Source organism: Centruroides sculpturatus, unplaced genomic scaffold (assembly GCF_000671375.1).
Source record: "Centruroides sculpturatus isolate CEXI.00-Female unplaced genomic scaffold, Cexi_2.0 scaffold905, whole genome shotgun sequence".
Classification (NCBI taxonomy): Eukaryota; Metazoa; Arthropoda; class Arachnida; order Scorpiones; family Buthidae; genus Centruroides; species Centruroides sculpturatus.
The window spans coordinates 22,417-41,716 of NW_019385129.1; the positions used below are offsets into that span (position 1 = coordinate 22,417).

Genomic DNA, 19,300 nt, shown 5'->3' on the forward strand with positions numbered 1-19,300 from the left:
TAGTTTCAGTTTGCATTGAATTAATGGACACTTTTCACATTTCTAATTGGTTTAGTTTTTTTTTCTGATTACCAGATTATAAAATAACTTTAGCTTTCATAATTTTGTATTAATAAGATTTGTTAATTTTATGTTAAACAAACATTTTAAGCTTTTTAAATTTTAATTGTATATACTTTAATCTGACACCTGTCATGTTTGACATTTTGATATAAGATTTCTGTAATTGTTTTTTTATGAAACCCAGATTTATAATACAATATAAATTTAGTAATTAATTCAACAAATTCTTATGATAAAAATCTGACCTTGAGAACTATTGAAATTAAACTATTAAAATTAGCGTGATAAATAGAAGATAAAGTAAAATTTGATTAACAGAAAGATACTCATTAAATGAATTAAGATCCAGTAAAATTTTATTTATATTATAGAATGTGATAAAAAAATTCTTTAAGATAAAGAATTTTTAGTGGTAACATAAATCATTTCCTGCCATTTTAAGTTGATAAATGAGCAAGATAATATTTTCACATCTTGAAACTCATGCTTACATGAATTTAATCAGTTTTTTTTAGGAACTAACAACAATCATTGAAATAGGAAAAACATATTACATCAAAGATTTAAAATTAAAATTTTTTTCTATGTTCTAAAGAATTTGTCAAATGTCATATCTATAAATAATTAGTTGTGTGTGTAACCTATATGGTGAGTGAACCTCTAAATTGTAAATAGATGAGGCATAAAATATCTTATAGAGACAAACTAAGATTTTTAGAAGTTAATTTTAAAATTTTGGCTGAACAAGTTAATTAATACATCTAAATTTTTTTTGCAATTATTATAGAATTGGAATTAAAGATTTTGGTCATCTGTATCAAATCAAATGGAGCTTCAAGTGAAAAAGTATAATTAGGTGTAGGTAAAAATTAAATAAGTAAAACGGCCACAGTGGGATAATCATGATGAATTGGGACTGCTAGAAACAAAGTCTGACAGGTTTTGTCTCTCTTAACATAGTTTATTTTCATATTTTAATTTTGTTAATCAATAAAAATGGAACTAAATGATAAGTTAAATCATGTAAAATATTATAAGAACAATTGTCTTGACTTATCTAACATGTTATGATATATACTACTGAATTTACTTTGTAATTAATTTTTAAATGTTACCATTCAAAGTCAAATAGTATTGCAGAAATGACATGAACTATGCATATACTAGATAGTGCTTTTTGTAGCCAGTATTCCTAACTAGATTTTCTACTTGTTTGCTCTGATACAATTCCTATATATGTACTTTTAACAACTAGATTTCTCACAAATTGGAAACTCTGCATGCAACAAAATATTACTACTTGAATGCAGCTAGCAATTATTTATACAATGTATTCATGTTAATTATGTAATACAGTATCTTCCCATTATATTGTGCATGTTGAGATACAAGCAATAAATATCAGATGGCACAATATAATCAATGTGTCTATCCACCTGTTTTGCCTATTTTTGATAGCCATGCCATCTTTCTTTTTTGTGGATTGTATTTCATACAATGGTAGTTTCAATGCTAATGATTAGAATAAGGTAATATTTCTGTGCCGGTAAAAACCAATGTCAACTGACTTTTTAAAAATTATTAGTTAAAACACTTTTATATTTGAAAAACAAAAAAGAAAAATTCAACAATGAGTTGCTTAACTTTCCCATCAACATTTAAGACTGTGTGTGTGGTGCCATCTTTTACAATATTTTATTCTTAAAAACTTTTTATATTTTTAATTATTATAAAAGGACAAAAAGCTTAATTTACAGGATAGGATGGGTTTTATAAAATAATGTAAATGCTAATGAGGAAAATCGTCATTAATTAAGTTTGACCCTACTTGCAATATGACACTTGATCCCCCTCTTATATCCCCACCCTGTCAACCTTTAACCACCAAAATTTAATAGCATCAAATCCCTAATATACAAAACACCTTGCAAAATTTCAGAAATTTTCAACAAAAAGCATAAGATTATTAAGTTTCAAAGAGAGTAAACAAAATTGTGCCCCCCACACACACCCTAACATCAATACAAACAGAAACACTCCTGAAATTTTTTGCAGTTCTTGACATTTCAAGGTCCCAAGTTTAAAAATGTAAAAATCAGATATCTGTTGACCGATTGTTATATATAACAGGAAAATTATGGCAGAATCAGGAAAGTAAAAACACAACTTATCTGAATGAGCAATATAATGAGGACTATTGAACAGATATTTCCAAAAATATTGGTACTTGTTTCCTTTGTTTTTATCTACTTGAATATTTTAAAATATTATTATTATATTAATTAAACATTTGAATTTTTCTGAATAGAACTGATGCTAAAATCAAATTTTCAAGGAGTCCACAGATTAATTATGAATTAAACATTTTTTGGTATATTAGCTCCCCTTGTCAGATTTCTCCATTTATACAAATAAGAACAGCATATATATCAACATCCGAAGCCCTATTGGCTTAATACCTATGTATTTGTATTAAGCCAAACAATTGCTATAATTAATATTTAGAAACTAAGTAATAATTATTAATACAGATAAGAGATGGTACCTAACATCTACCTCTGGTACCAAAGTAATTACTTAGAATGTCATTTTTCTGGACTTGTTTTTTTTTATGTTGGATAGTTAGAGTAACTTTTCGAATTAAATAAAATGAGTGATACATTTTTTAAATCTTAAACATTAGGGAAAAAAAGTACAATAAAATCAAATAAAAATAAAATATGATACAGTTCAAAATTTTCCCCCTTGATTTTATTGTACACTATAATTTCAATAATAACTGTGTGTGTGCTGAAACTTTGGGATGTTCTCTACCAGGTAGTACCTAAGAGTGATACCTGTTTTACTACTACTACCACCACACCACCAGGTAGTGTCATTATTTGTTTGTAGGTGTTGAAATTCCAGTACATTATAAATTATGAAATAATGTACTGTACATTACTGTATATATTAGGATATCAAAATTTACATTGAGATAGTGCTGTAGTTCAGTATTTGAATCACAGCACTTAGAATAAACTTTTTTTTTCCAGATACAATTATCGATGTTTTCTATTGATTGAAACTTTCATGTAGATAATTGTACTGAAATATATGTCAATCTATGAATGAAAACATTAGGTTATTTACTTAGAAAATTGGATGAGTATTACCTTGACTGTAAAACTCATTAATATTGATCTAATAGTTTTATGAAGTTCTTTTCCAATAATTGAAAATGATTTTGCTCGTTACTTTTCAAATTCTTATGATAAAAATCTGACCTTGAGGAAAATGCTAAACTATTGAAATTAAACTATTAAAATTAGCATGATAAATAGAAGATAAAGTAAAATTTGATTAACAGAAAGATACTCATTAAATGAATTAAATCATTAAATCATTAAATTATAGTTAATATTTCTATGTTAATTTAAAATACAATGTTAAAATGGATATTAACAATGTGGTCAGATGTTAATGAGAAATCTCAAACTTTTTATTTAATACTTGTAAGAAGGATTAGATACAAAAATTAGGAAATAATTAGTAATTTGGGTCAGAAACCCAAATTTCAATGTTTTCTATTAAATTTTATTTTCTCCTCTTAAGCTATTTATAAAACATTTATCTTATGTTTAATCTAAATAAATTTAAGCTAACACTTCAAAAAAGAATATAATACTAAGACTGATCTAATAAAACACTAAAAATACAGTATTTATTGTAAAATTTTCTGCTTATCTAAAGCAAAACATTTCTTTAATATTATCTATATTAATATGATTATCAAAATTTAAAAACTTTTGAATAACAATTTAAATATAATATTTCTTTTATATAATACTAAAATTTATTATTATTATTATCATATAACAAGTGTAAGTGTTCTTTTTACTTTATATTTAATTAATGTGTATAAATAAAAATTATATTCTGTAAGAAATAGATAATCAAATTAATGATTATATATCTAAATATGCTATCAAGCATTAATAAATGATAAGTACAGTATTTTTAAAATTCTAAATAATAGAAATTTGAAAATAATATAAATATTTTGTTATTTGTTGATTTATTCTGACATAATTTGTAGATAAATGTATGTAATTATTTGAACAAAATTAATTCACACTTTGAGTACAAAAAATCTAGAAAAAACAACTGCAACTCTAAAATACCCATATACTAATACAAGTTATCAGTTTTAAAAGTTGCTTTTTTTATATAAATTATATCTGTATTATTGATAATTGGAAATATATCAACTATTTATTCCATTTATTAATTAGGAAAGTAAACATGCTTTTTTTTTGTTTTGTTTCAAAACATTCCAAATAGTTTATATCGTATCAGATACAAATTTTTGCTGTTCAAAACATATGTTTTATAAGTTATTTTTCTTGTTAGTACCATAGAAATAATGACAAACTTTACTGCTGTCAAATGTCATGATATGAAAGTTGAATTTATAACTATTACAGATCAAGGGTTTATTTTATATTAAAGATTATAATCAAATTGAGAAAGAATAAATGTTGCAAATCTCCAATATTCAGAAGGGAGTTTCTTAATATTTGCTATACTGCCAAGATTACATTCAAATAATGTAATTAGCAGATTGTTTTACTAATTAATGAAAAAAATTCACATTTATAAATAACGCAGTGATAATGAAGACTCATCGTCCGTTTCCTGTCTAATATACTATTCAATAGCATTTCTCCACGATCTGTAATAATCATACAAATACTGTACAATACAACAACTACTTGCATCACATTAACTTGACCCTTGCTGTTAAAGCTGTGTGACTCATAATACTTGTTACTATAATTTGTTCCATCAAAATGAACTAAATGCACTCTATTATATTTTGTCATTATTCATTTATTACAGCTTACTTTATGTAAAGAATATTGTCAGAATTGTTTAATTTCTTAAATTGGTCAGTAATTACAAGTTTAAAGTATTTTTTCATTCTATATATGATTGTTTGCAGTCAAAGTATCCAAAAACTTAATTCAAACTTATGTCAACAGTTTTTCCAATCTACACTCTTGATTTTTCTTTCATTATAAATGTAGTCAATCTTTTAAAAATGCATTGTTTAATTATTTTACAAAAAAGTTGATTCGGATTTAAAGAAGAATCACTTATATCAGAATAATGTTTGTGGAAAAACACCCAAACAGAGGAATTTATGTGAAAAGTAAATAAAATTATCTTTTCTACCATCTGAACTAAGTAACTAAACTTTTAGTTTCTGATATTTAATTTCCACACAAACATTTTCAGCTAATTTAATTAGTCATCATTAGGCTCTAACTATTTGAAGAGTCAAATTCTAGATGTTTTGAATAATTTTTTAGTGTATGAATGTTGCATGTACTTCATTCCAGTATATTAATTAATTTTTAAATCTCACATTGCAAAAGTAAATGCTAGAAATTAAAGATTTAGTTTTCTCAAGTTAATAGAATTAACGTAAACAACTGGATGAAATTATATAACATAAATTCTAAAATAATTTTTTTTACTATTGAAAAAATTACTAGAAATGCAAATTGCTTTTAAATTTACTCCATATAATAATACAGCTGATTTAAATGGAGTTGGAGAGTCAGCTTAACCGACTCTATATTTCATAATTATTTTTACTTTCCCAGTTGTTATAGAATATAATGTACGAAAACGTAATAATTGGTAAAATTTTTATTTCCCCTCCAGATTTTGCATTTTTTGACATTTTGATACTCCATGAGCCCAAAACTGTAAAAAAAAATTCCTTTTTCTCTTTAGAAAATTGTAATACTATTGAACCTACTCCTTCCCCCTGACTGCAGTCTTGTCAGTCCATATCCAACCTCTTTACAAACAGTTGTGAAAATAATAAACAAGAGTAGACAAAGAGTCATTAAAAAAATGGTGGAGAAAAAGCGGCGAAAATGGAGAGAGGGACGAGAGTTGAAGGAGAGGCAGAGTAAAGGTAGGAGTAGAGTTAGTGAAGAGAGGAAAAGCGATGGAGCTCAAAAGTGGGCAAGGAAGGATAAAAAGAATCTCGTTAACTGCATAGGACTGAGTTTCTACCGTACATGATCAAGCGCGATTAAAGTTTGATTTTTGCTAAGATATTTGACTGTTTCAATTCCGTACAAAACTGGCAAGAGAAATCTGTGAATGCCGGCTGGATTCTCTACAAAAATCCTCTCTCTCTCTGTGTGTGTGGCTGTCTGTTTATATTATTATATCTCAGGACTTTATTGACCTAAACTTTTGAAACTTGGCATGGTTATTTCTTTATGTGGAGTATTATAAATTTGTGTAATTTTTCTTTCTTTTGAATAAAGTAAAATCCCATAGCTATTATTCTCTAATTAATTTTAGACCACCACTGCATTGCTAATTAGCCTAATGAATTGTGTGTCAATGATGAAATGGTGGATAATATATATAAATAAATACAGTAGAGCCTCAAAAACTCGACACTTGATAACCTAGCACTCTCTGGATAACTCAGCCACACCCTGGCAGGGCAAAAAAATCCTTAGTTAATTAATTTTCATGATAAAGACAGCTTTATGCCTCATAAAGTATTTTTCTGAGGTCTGTCTTATCAGATAAATTACCGTACACAATGTATTCATTAATTTTCATTTTCATGTAGTAAAGGCTCTATGCCTTCATAAAAGACGTACTTTTCCTTTGTTTAAGGATATTTGGGCAGTTTATTCTCTGTTGTATTCTCAAGTAAGCAATATATATAAGTACAGTACAGTATTTTCTGAGGAAACACTCATCCTTATTTTTTTAACCCCATTTCTGATAACTCAGCATTTTCACAAACTTGACCACCCTTCGGTCCACATTAGGCCGAGTTTTCGAGGTTCTACTGTACTAAGGAGTCAACTTAACAACCCTGATTCTAAATAATTTTTAAAAAGGTTATATTTTATCAGTTTTACTAATTTAAAGTCAAGATTTCTTTGAATTCAAAATTATTTAGTCATGATTGAGAAAAATAGAAGAAAATAAAATGTGATTAGTGTAATACATTTTAATAGATAATTATTTTACTGTAAATAAAACAAAGCTATGATTTATGTTATACAAATATCTTATACAGTATAGTTCTGAAACTAAGTTCTCCGAATTTATTAACTGGACTAATAAAACTTGGTGTCAATTGTTAGACCAGTCAAATTATAATACAGCAGTGTTTTTTTATACTATGACAAGGATTTATGTTTTGGTAGAATTAGTAAATTGACATTGTAACATATAGTGAAATATTTAGGCTTTAATTTTATCAGAACAAAGCAATGAAATTATTATATGAAGACAAAAATAGACAAGATATTAAAGCAATAAAGCAAGAAAATCCACTTTGATACAAAATCTTACTAAATTCAGTCAATAGCATATTTTATCCTTAAACCTTAAAAACAAATCATAAAAATATATGAAGGTATGACCAAATTAATAAGCTTCTGAAACTGGAGTAAAGTATAAATCTAAATAGCTATAGCCTGTGAATAAAGAATTGTTGCTGAAACAGGCTAGAACTCTTTAAACTAATTTAGACATAAATCTAATCATTAAAATCAATTTTCAGGAATATGTGATTATCTGCTGTTCTAGTTTACAATTACAGTAAGACCCTGCTTAATGCAGCGGATGCATTCCTAGACGTCAAAGCATTAAGAGAAACAGTATTAAACAAGGTCATTTTAACATAGAGTAAATAGGGAAAGGGAAACATGCAACCAAAAATATGCAAATTTTACTATAATTTTAAGTTATTATTATGCAAATTGATATAAAAATGTGTGTTAAATAACAAAGATATGTGCACAAAAATGTAAAGTGATAAAAAGTCCTGGCTTTTCTGAAATTCTTGTTTTTTGTGATAAAACCATATAGTTTCATTTGTTGCTTTTTTTTCTTTCCTTAAGCAAATATTGGTAGCAGAAGATTGCATCCAAAATGCATTGTTTTGCTTTTGCACTCCTTTCAAAATCTGGATCATTTGCTACAATTTGATCAACAATTTTGGTTATTGTTACCAAACTTTTACTAAAGAAATCTGTAGCAAGTTCTTTGGGTTCTTTGTTTTCAAAATCTCTATTTTCCAGTTCTACATGAATTCCTTGTTCTGACAGTTCTTGAAGGTTGTTGTTGGTAAGGCTCTCACCAGAAACCTGCTTGTCTACATTTCCCGTTTCAATTAAGTTGTCAATTTTGTCAACCTTAAACCATACAGGAATAGGCTCTTCTTGTTGAGAATTCTTGGATACCTTCAGCCATAAATTCTTCCACACTCCATTCATGCATTTATCAGTTAATTCTTGCTAAGCAAAGTCGATATTTCCTACAACATCCATGATGATATATTTTTTCCAAAATTGCACCAAATAAACAATAGATGTAAAGGAAGTACAGCGCTAAGATGAATTGCCACGTTTTGCTGATTGGTTTGTGTTTGGGAATAATTGTATTATGTACAAATTAATGAAATGCCATGTAAATTTTGAGTGTTTTTTAGGCTTCAAGCAGACTGCATTATATTGAATCAGTGTTAAGCAGGGTCTTACTGTAGTTAAATTAATGTGAACTTACATAGCACATGTTTTATGCTATGTGTAATGTTATGTTTTGCATTTACAAATTATAAATTATGAGTGCAGGAAGTAATTTTATTTCAGCATTGTTATTTATTATAAAAATTTCATCTGTAATAAATATAAATGTAATAGTCTATACTTTTAACAAGCCACTTTATAATCTTTGTGTAAAGATAGATTGAAAACAAATATTAATGAATTCAGTTAATAAGAAAAATTTTTCTTTTTTTTATAGCCAATATATCAAAATCAGCAAGTAATCAAGGAAGTTACAACTACTACCACAATTGCAAACAACACAACTGCGCCAAATTCGAGAACTCACCAGCCTTGCAATCCCAATCTGAGCAGTAATTTGTCAGAACTTGACACACTATTAGAAGATCTCAATTCTGCACGATTTATGAATTATGCAGATAAGAAAGGTATTGTAAGAAAATTCAAGTTTTTAGAAATAAACTGAGATTTGCATGTGATTTTATTTTGAGTTATCATAATTATATGTTTCAAAACAAATATCTATCAAGGATATAACTAGAAATTTGAGTGTGGGTCACTTACATCTCTTTTAGCTTGCATAGACATAGTATAGGTAGGTAGGTTATGTTAAAAAGAAAGCTCTAAGATTACTAACATATTATTGTGTAAGGAGCTGTCATATTGGTAAGGCAGTTTCTTGCATATAATATGCAAATCAGTAATATATACGACAATGCTCAATAAAATAATAAACATTCTTCTTTACCTCATGGCTGTTCAGGTTGCCTAGTATTTGAGTCTGATGTGCCTGTTTTCTGTTTCATCCAGTAGTCAACTGCTTTGTGATTTTTTTCATGTTTACTTTTAAACTTGTATAAGGGCAGCAGCGGGGACTGGCAGAGAGTGAGGGTTGGGAAATGCCTTCACATTTGCTACATTCCTGAACTATGTATGATGTTTGAAGTATATATTTAATTATTTATAATTCATAACTTGTTAATAACTTTTCAAAAAAAATAAAGCCAAAATAACAGTTTTAACATGTATCTTAACTATATTAGTGCAGAGTAACTGCTTTTGATATGATTTTTGCACTGCCTTTACAGAATAAAAAATAGAACTTAAACTGTATTTTTATTAATAGAATTAAATTAATATAATTTAAAATTAAATACTTCAAATATCTCCCATTTAAGTAATGAATCATCAGGATAATGAAAATAACATTAGAAGTACAGTAGTCTCGATAACCCGGCAGTCCGGATAACTTGGCCACACCCTGGCAGGGCAAAAAAATCCTTAGTTAATTAATTTTAATTATAGACAGCTTTATGTCTCATAAAGTATTTTTCTGGGGTCTGTCTTATCAGGTAAATTACTATACACAGTGTATTCATTAATTTTCATTTTCATGTAGTAAAGGCTCTATGCCTTCATAAAAGACGTACTTTTCCTTTGTTTAAGGATATTTGGGCAGTTTATTCTCTGTTGTATTCTCAAGTAAGCAATATATATAAGTACAGTACAGTATTTTCTGAGGAAACACTCATCCTTATTTTTTTAACCCCATTTCTGATAACTCAGCATTTTCACAAACTTGACCACCCTTCGGTCCACATTAGGCCGAGTTTTCGAGGTTCTACTGTACTAAGGAGTCAACTTAACAACCCTGATTCTAAATAGATTTTTAAAAAGGTTATATTTTATCAGTTTTACTAATTTAAAGTCAAGATTTCTTTGAATTCAAAATTATTTAGTCATGATTGAGAAAAATAGAAGAAAATAAAATGTGATTAGTGTAATACAGTTTAATAGATAATTATTTTACTGTAAATAAAACAAAGCTATGATTTATGTTATACAAATATCTTATACAAAATAATTTAAAAATAATTACAAATAATTATTTAAATCACACATAAACAAATGAAATTTAAAATAATAATTAATGTTTTACATATTAAATTCATAATTAAGGAGTTTACAATAATTTATTTCTACCAAACAAACACACAATCATATACAGTTAGTTTGTTTTTTTCTGTAAGAATAACAGATTTCCATATAACTATAATTCAAATTATGTTAATTCTATCAGGTAAAAGATTGGATTTCCAATCTTGAGAAATAGTACATTACTGCGCCATTTGAATCTGTTCAGTTTGCCAAATGCTGATGCATTTGGATTACTTATTGTTACATCGACACTAAACTGATATAACTTGTTACGCTGACTTTAAAAGAAATCTAATAAAAAATTTTTTTAAAAATCCAAATGTCAAAATGTTATAAAATCACATGATTTACAAAAGTGTGATTTAAATAGCTTCATATTTGTTTACACTTTTATAAAACAATTTAAATGCAGAAAAATATAATTTTGAAAATATTGGGAATTTGAATTTTTCATTTGATAGTTGCTGTTTTTCTGTTTTCACTATTTTTCACATCTAACATATTAGTTTCAGTTTGCATTGAATTAATGGACACTTTTCACATTTCTAATTGGTTTAGTTTTTTTTTCTGATTACCAGATTATAAAATAACTTTAGCTTTCATAATTTTGTATTAATAAGATTTGTTAATTTTATGTTAAACAAACATTTTAAGCTTTTTAAATTTTAATTGTATATACTTTAATCTGACACCTGTCATGTTTGACATTTTGATATAAGATTTCTGTAATTGTTTTTTTATGAAACCCAGATTTATAATACAATATAAATTTAGTAATTAATTCAACAAATTCTTATGATAAAAATCTGACCTTGAGAACTATTGAAATTAAACTATTAAAATTAGCGTGATAAATAGAAGATAAAGTAAAATTTGATTAACAGAAAGATACTCATTAAATGAATTAAGATCCAGTAAAATTTTATTTATATTATAGAATGTGATAAAAAAATTCTTTAAGATAAAGAATTTTTAGTGGTAACATAAATCATTTCCTGCCATTTTAAGTTGATAAATGAGCAAGATAATATTTTCACATCTTGAAACTCATGCTTACATGAATTTAATCAGTTTTTTTTAGGAACTAACAACAATCATTGAAATAGGAAAAACATATTACATCAAAGATTTAAAATTAAAATTTTTTTCTATGTTCTAAAGAATTTGTCAAATGTCATATCTATAAATAATTAGTTGTGTGTGTAACCTATATGGTGAGTGAACCTCTAAATTGTAAATAGATGAGGCATAAAATATCTTATAGAGACAAACTAAGATTTTTAGAAGTTAATTTTAAAATTTTGGCTGAACAAGTTAATTAATACATCTAAATTTTTTTTGCAATTATTATAGAATTGGAATTAAAGATTTTGGTCATCTGTATCAAATCAAATGGAGCTTCAAGTGAAAAAGTATAATTAGGTGTAGGTAAAAATTAAATAAGTAAAACGGCCACAGTGGGATAATCATGATGAATTGGGACTGCTAGAAACAAAGTCTGACAGGTTTTGTCTCTCTTAACATAGTTTATTTTCATATTTTAATTTTGTTAATCAATAAAAATGGAACTAAATGATAAGTTAAATCATGTAAAATATTATAAGAACAATTGTCTTGACTTATCTAACATGTTATGATATATACTACTGAATTTACTTTGTAATTAATTTTTAAATGTTACCATTCAAAGTCAAATAGTATTGCAGAAATGACATGAACTATGCATATACTAGATAGTGCTTTTTGTAGCCAGTATTCCTAACTAGATTTTCTACTTGTTTGCTCTGATACAATTCCTATATATGTACTTTTAACAACTAGATTTCTCACAAATTGGAAACTCTGCATGCAACAAAATATTACTACTTGAATGCAGCTAGCAATTATTTATACAATGTATTCATGTTAATTATGTAATACAGTATCTTCCCATTATATTGTGCATGTTGAGATACAAGCAATAAATATCAGATGGCACAATATAATCAATGTGTCTATCCACCTGTTTTGCCTATTTTTGATAGCCATGCCATCTTTCTTTTTTGTGGATTGTATTTCATACAATGGTAGTTTCAATGCTAATGATTAGAATAAGGTAATATTTCTGTGCCGGTAAAAACCAATGTCAACTGACTTTTTAAAAATTATTAGTTAAAACACTTTTATATTTGAAAAACAAAAAAGAAAAATTCAACAATGAGTTGCTTAACTTTCCCATCAACATTTAAGACTGTGTGTGTGGTGCCATCTTTTACAATATTTTATTCTTAAAAACTTTTTATATTTTTAATTATTATAAAAGGACAAAAAGCTTAATTTACAGGATAGGATGGGTTTTATAAAATAATGTAAATGCTAATGAGGAAAATCGTCATTAATTAAGTTTGACCCTACTTGCAATATGACACTTGATCCCCCTCTTATATCCCCACCCTGTCAACCTTTAACCACCAAAATTTAATAGCATCAAATCCCTAATATACAAAACACCTTGCAAAATTTCAGAAATTTTCAACAAAAAGCATAAGATTATTAAGTTTCAAAGAGAGTAAACAAAATTGTGCCCCCCACACACACCCTAACATCAATACAAACAGAAACACTCCTGAAATTTTTTGCAGTTCTTGACATTTCAAGGTCCCAAGTTTAAAAATGTAAAAATCAGATATCTGTTGACCGATTGTTATATATAACAGGAAAATTATGGCAGAATCAGGAAAGTAAAAACACAACTTATCTGAATGAGCAATATAATGAGGACTATTGAACAGATATTTCCAAAAATATTGGTACTTGTTTCCTTTGTTTTTATCTACTTGAATATTTTAAAATATTATTATTATATTAATTAAACATTTGAATTTTTCTGAATAGAACTGATGCTAAAATCAAATTTTCAAGGAGTCCACAGATTAATTATGAATTAAACATTTTTTGGTATATTAGCTCCCCTTGTCAGATTTCTCCATTTATACAAATAAGAACAGCATATATATCAACATCCGAAGCCCTATTGGCTTAATACCTATGTATTTGTATTAAGCCAAACAATTGCTATAATTAATATTTAGAAACTAAGTAATAATTATTAATACAGATAAGAGATGGTACCTAACATCTACCTCTGGTACCAAAGTAATTACTTAGAATGTCATTTTTCTGGACTTGTTTTTTTTTATGTTGGATAGTTAGAGTAACTTTTCGAATTAAATAAAATGAGTGATACATTTTTTAAATCTTAAACATTAGGGAAAAAAAGTACAATAAAATCAAATAAAAATAAAATATGATACAGTTCAAAATTTTCCCCCTTGATTTTATTGTACACTATAATTTCAATAATAACTGTGTGTGTGCTGAAACTTTGGGATGTTCTCTACCAGGTAGTACCTAAGAGTGATACCTGTTTTACTACTACTACCACCACACCACCAGGTAGTGTCATTATTTGTTTGTAGGTGTTGAAATTCCAGTACATTATAAATTATGAAATAATGTACTGTACATTACTGTATATATTAGGATATCAAAATTTACATTGAGATAGTGCTGTAGTTCAGTATTTGAATCACAGCACTTAGAATAAACTTTTTTTTTCCAGATACAATTATCGATGTTTTCTATTGATTGAAACTTTCATGTAGATAATTGTACTGAAATATATGTCAATCTATGAATGAAAACATTAGGTTATTTACTTAGAAAATTGGATGAGTATTACCTTGACTGTAAAACTCATTAATATTGATCTAATAGTTTTATGAAGTTCTTTTCCAATAATTGAAAATGATTTTGCTCGTTACTTTTCAAATTCTTATGATAAAAATCTGACCTTGAGGAAAATGCTAAACTATTGAAATTAAACTATTAAAATTAGCATGATAAATAGAAGATAAAGTAAAATTTGATTAACAGAAAGATACTCATTAAATGAATTAAATCATTAAATCATTAAATTATAGTTAATATTTCTATGTTAATTTAAAATACAATGTTAAAATGGATATTAACAATGTGGTCAGATGTTAATGAGAAATCTCAAACTTTTTATTTAATACTTGTAAGAAGGATTAGATACAAAAATTAGGAAATAATTAGTAATTTGGGTCAGAAACCCAAATTTCAATGTTTTCTATTAAATTTTATTTTCTCCTCTTAAGCTATTTATAAAACATTTATCTTATGTTTAATCTAAATAAATTTAAGCTAACACTTCAAAAAAGAATATAATACTAAGACTGATCTAATAAAACACTAAAAATACAGTATTTATTGTAAAATTTTCTGCTTATCTAAAGCAAAACATTTCTTTAATATTATCTATATTAATATGATTATCAAAATTTAAAAACTTTTGAATAACAATTTAAATATAATATTTCTTTTATATAATACTAAAATTTATTATTATTATTATCATATAACAAGTGTAAGTGTTCTTTTTACTTTATATTTAATTAATGTGTATAAATAAAAATTATATTCTGTAAGAAATAGATAATCAAATTAATGATTATATATCTAAATATGCTATCAAGCATTAATAAATGATAAGTACAGTATTTTTAAAATTCTAAATAATAGAAATTTGAAAATAATATAAATATTTTGTTATTTGTTGATTTATTCTGACATAATTTGTAGATAAATGTATGTAATTATTTGAACAAAATTAATTCACACTTTGAGTACAAAAAATCTAGAAAAAACAACTGCAACTCTAAAATACCCATATACTAATACAAGTTATCAGTTTTAAAAGTTGCTTTTTTTATATAAATTATATCTGTATTATTGATAATTGGAAATATATCAACTATTTATTCCATTTATTAATTAGGAAAGTAAACATGCTTTTTTTTTGTTTTGTTTCAAAACATTCCAAATAGTTTATATCGTATCAGATACAAATTTTTGCTGTTCAAAACATATGTTTTATAAGTTATTTTTCTTGTTAGTACCATAGAAATAATGACAAACTTTACTGCTGTCAAATGTCATGATATGAAAGTTGAATTTATAACTATTACAGATCAAGGGTTTATTTTATATTAAAGATTATAATCAAATTGAGAAAGAATAAATGTTGCAAATCTCCAATATTCAGAAGGGAGTTTCTTAATATTTGCTATACTGCCAAGATTACATTCAAATAATGTAATTAGCAGATTGTTTTACTAATTAATGAAAAAAATTCACATTTATAAATAACGCAGTGATAATGAAGACTCATCGTCCGTTTCCTGTCTAATATACTATTCAATAGCATTTCTCCACGATCTGTAATAATCATACAAATACTGTACAATACAACAACTACTTGCATCACATTAACTTGACCCTTGCTGTTAAAGCTGTGTGACTCATAATACTTGTTACTATAATTTGTTCCATCAAAATGAACTAAATGCACTCTATTATATTTTGTCATTATTCATTTATTACAGCTTACTTTATGTAAAGAATATTGTCAGAATTGTTTAATTTCTTAAATTGGTCAGTAATTACAAGTTTAAAGTATTTTTTCATTCTATATATGATTGTTTGCAGTCAAAGTATCCAAAAACTTAATTCAAACTTATGTCAACAGTTTTTCCAATCTACACTCTTGATTTTTCTTTCATTATAAATGTAGTCAATCTTTTAAAAATGCATTGTTTAATTATTTTACAAAAAAGTTGATTCGGATTTAAAGAAGAATCACTTATATCAGAATAATGTTTGTGGAAAAACACCCAAACAGAGGAATTTATGTGAAAAGTAAATAAAATTATCTTTTCTACCATCTGAACTAAGTAACTAAACTTTTAGTTTCTGATATTTAATTTCCACACAAACATTTTCAGCTAATTTAATTAGTCATCATTAGGCTCTAACTATTTGAAGAGTCAAATTCTAGATGTTTTGAATAATTTTTTAGTGTATGAATGTTGCATGTACTTCATTCCAGTATATTAATTAATTTTTAAATCTCACATTGCAAAAGTAAATGCTAGAAATTAAAGATTTAGTTTTCTCAAGTTAATAGAATTAACGTAAACAACTGGATGAAATTATATAACATAAATTCTAAAATAATTTTTTTTACTATTGAAAAAATTACTAGAAATGCAAATTGCTTTTAAATTTACTCCATATAATAATACAGCTGATTTAAATGGAGTTGGAGAGTCAGCTTAACCGACTCTATATTTCATAATTATTTTTACTTTCCCAGTTGTTATAGAATATAATGTACGAAAACGTAATAATTGGTAAAATTTTTATTTCCCCTCCAGATTTTGCATTTTTTGACATTTTGATACTCCATGAGCCCAAAACTGTAAAAAAAAATTCCTTTTTCTCTTTAGAAAATTGTAATACTATTGAACCTACTCCTTCCCCCTGACTGCAGTCTTGTCAGTCCATATCCAACCTCTTTACAAACAGTTGTGAAAATAATAAACAAGAGTAGACAAAGAGTCATTAAAAAAATGGTGGAGAAAAAGCGGCGAAAATGGAGAGAGGGACGAGAGTTGAAGGAGAGGCAGAGTAAAGGTAGGAGTAGAGTTAGTGAAGAGAGGAAAAGCGATGGAGCTCAAAAGTGGGCAAGGAAGGATAAAAAGAATCTCGTTAACTGCATAGGACTGAGTTTCTACCGTACATGATCAAGCGCGATTAAAGTTTGATTTTTGCTAAGATATTTGACTGTTTCAATTCCGTACAAAACTGGCAAGAGAAATCTGTGAATGCCGGCTGGATTCTCTACAAAAATCCTCTCTCTCTCTGTGTGTGTGGCTGTCTGTTTATATTATTATATCTCAGGACTTTATTGACCTAAACTTTTGAAACTTGGCATGGTTATTTCTTTATGTGGAGTATTATAAATTTGTGTAATTTTTCTTTCTTTTGAATAAAGTAAAATCCCATAGCTATTATTCTCTAATTAATTTTAGACCACCACTGCATTGCTAATTAGCCTAATGAATTGTGTGTCAATGATGAAATGGTGGATAATATATATAAATAAATACAGTAGAGCCTCAAAAACTCGACACTTGATAACCTAGCACTCTCTGGATAACTCAGCCACACCCTGGCAGGGCAAAAAAATCCTTAGTTAATTAATTTTCATGATAAAGACAGCTTTATGCCTCATAAAGTATTTTTCTGAGGTCTGTCTTATCAGATAAATTACCGTACACAATGTATTCATTAATTTTCATTTTCATGTAGTAAAGGCTCTATGCCTTCATAAAAGACGTACTTTTCCTTTGTTTAAGGATATTTGGGCAGTTTATTCTCTGTTGTATTCTCAAGTAAACAATACATACAAGTACAGTACAGTATTTTCTGAGAAAACACTCATACTTATTTTTTTTAACCCCATTCCCGATAACCCGGCATTTTCACAAACTCGGCCACCCTTTGGTCCACATTAGGCCGATTTTTCGAGACTCTACTGTATTAAGTAATAAAACTTTTAAATTTACTTTTTTTATAATTACCTTAAATGTAAATATTTTAGTTTCAGATAATTAAAAACACAATAGGTGTACTTATATTCTTATATTATTTACACCTAATAACAATTATATCAATATATGTTGTGTTTTTAATAAAATATGACTTCTTCCTTATCAACAACATGAAGTAAATGCTAAAGTTTAAGTAGAAGCATATTTGTTATAACAAATAATACAATTTAGTTTAATAGGAATAAAACATTAGAAATTGAATTTCAGACACATGCTTTTGCCACGTACAAAGGCATGTATAACAGCATAATACTTTATAATTTTACTCTGTTTTGTCAAGAAATATGCTTCTTTATTGCATCTCTAAGTGTGTACTATTTTTGGTAAATAAAATTACCCGTTTTTACAAAATTCTCTTTGAAACCATGTTGAATAAGCTAAACAATAAAACAAATATGGATACAGCAACAAATGCATTACATATTATTTCATCTTGTATATGTGGACAACATAAATGCTATGTACTTACACAAACACAGCTAAATCTCCTATTTAAAAATACAAAATCTACATTTAAATACACAAACTCAGTGGAGTTTGTGTATTTAAATGAAGTTACACAAATGAAGTTTGGCCTAGACCAGGGGTTGGCAAACTTTTTTAGAAAAGGGCCAGATTGTAAAAAAAAATCAGGTTCAGGCCAGGTTGCAAACTTGAATAGGTATATTTTTTTAATAGGTACAGTACTTTACTCATAACTTTTTTTTTGTTTTTGCTTTATGTTTTATTAGGAAGGGATATTTTTTACATACATAATATTTATACACATTATTGCTGATCCTTAAAAACAAATAAAAACATTTTTAATGAACTTATTGTAGAATGTTGAAAATTTGTGGTAATGTGAAGAATGAAATTGTTTCTTCTGAGACAATATTTTATCATACTGGACTTCCAAGTTAGTAATTCCTATCATTCTCATGGGTCGGATTGAAAACAGGTGGCGTGCCATAGTTTGCCGACCCCTGGCCTAGACAAATGCAAAACACTTCACATAGAAAAGGCAATCCTGAAGAGGTGCAATTTTGCACTTGAAAATAGAGACAGTATTTGAATTTGTTGGCGAGTTTCAGCTCTATAAATATCTAGGATTCCAGCAGGACAAGCTTGCAGAACATGCACAAATAAAACATTCACAAAAATAAATTACAGGTATCCCTTGATTAATGAGATTAATTG

At 26.9% G+C, this 19,300-nt stretch overlaps 1 protein-coding gene across 1 annotated transcript in view; it reads left to right on the top strand.

Annotated features, from left to right (window-relative positions):
• Window positions 1-19,300, top strand: part of LOC111635177 (paxillin-like) — a 50,185-nt gene that overhangs the window by 20,091 nt on the left and 10,794 nt on the right. The window contains exon 3 of the mRNA XM_023380068.1: window positions 8,905-9,094. Coding sequence (XP_023235836.1) covers window positions 8,905-9,094 — 190 coding nt within the window. The remainder of the gene's footprint in view (window positions 1-8,904; window positions 9,095-19,300) is intronic.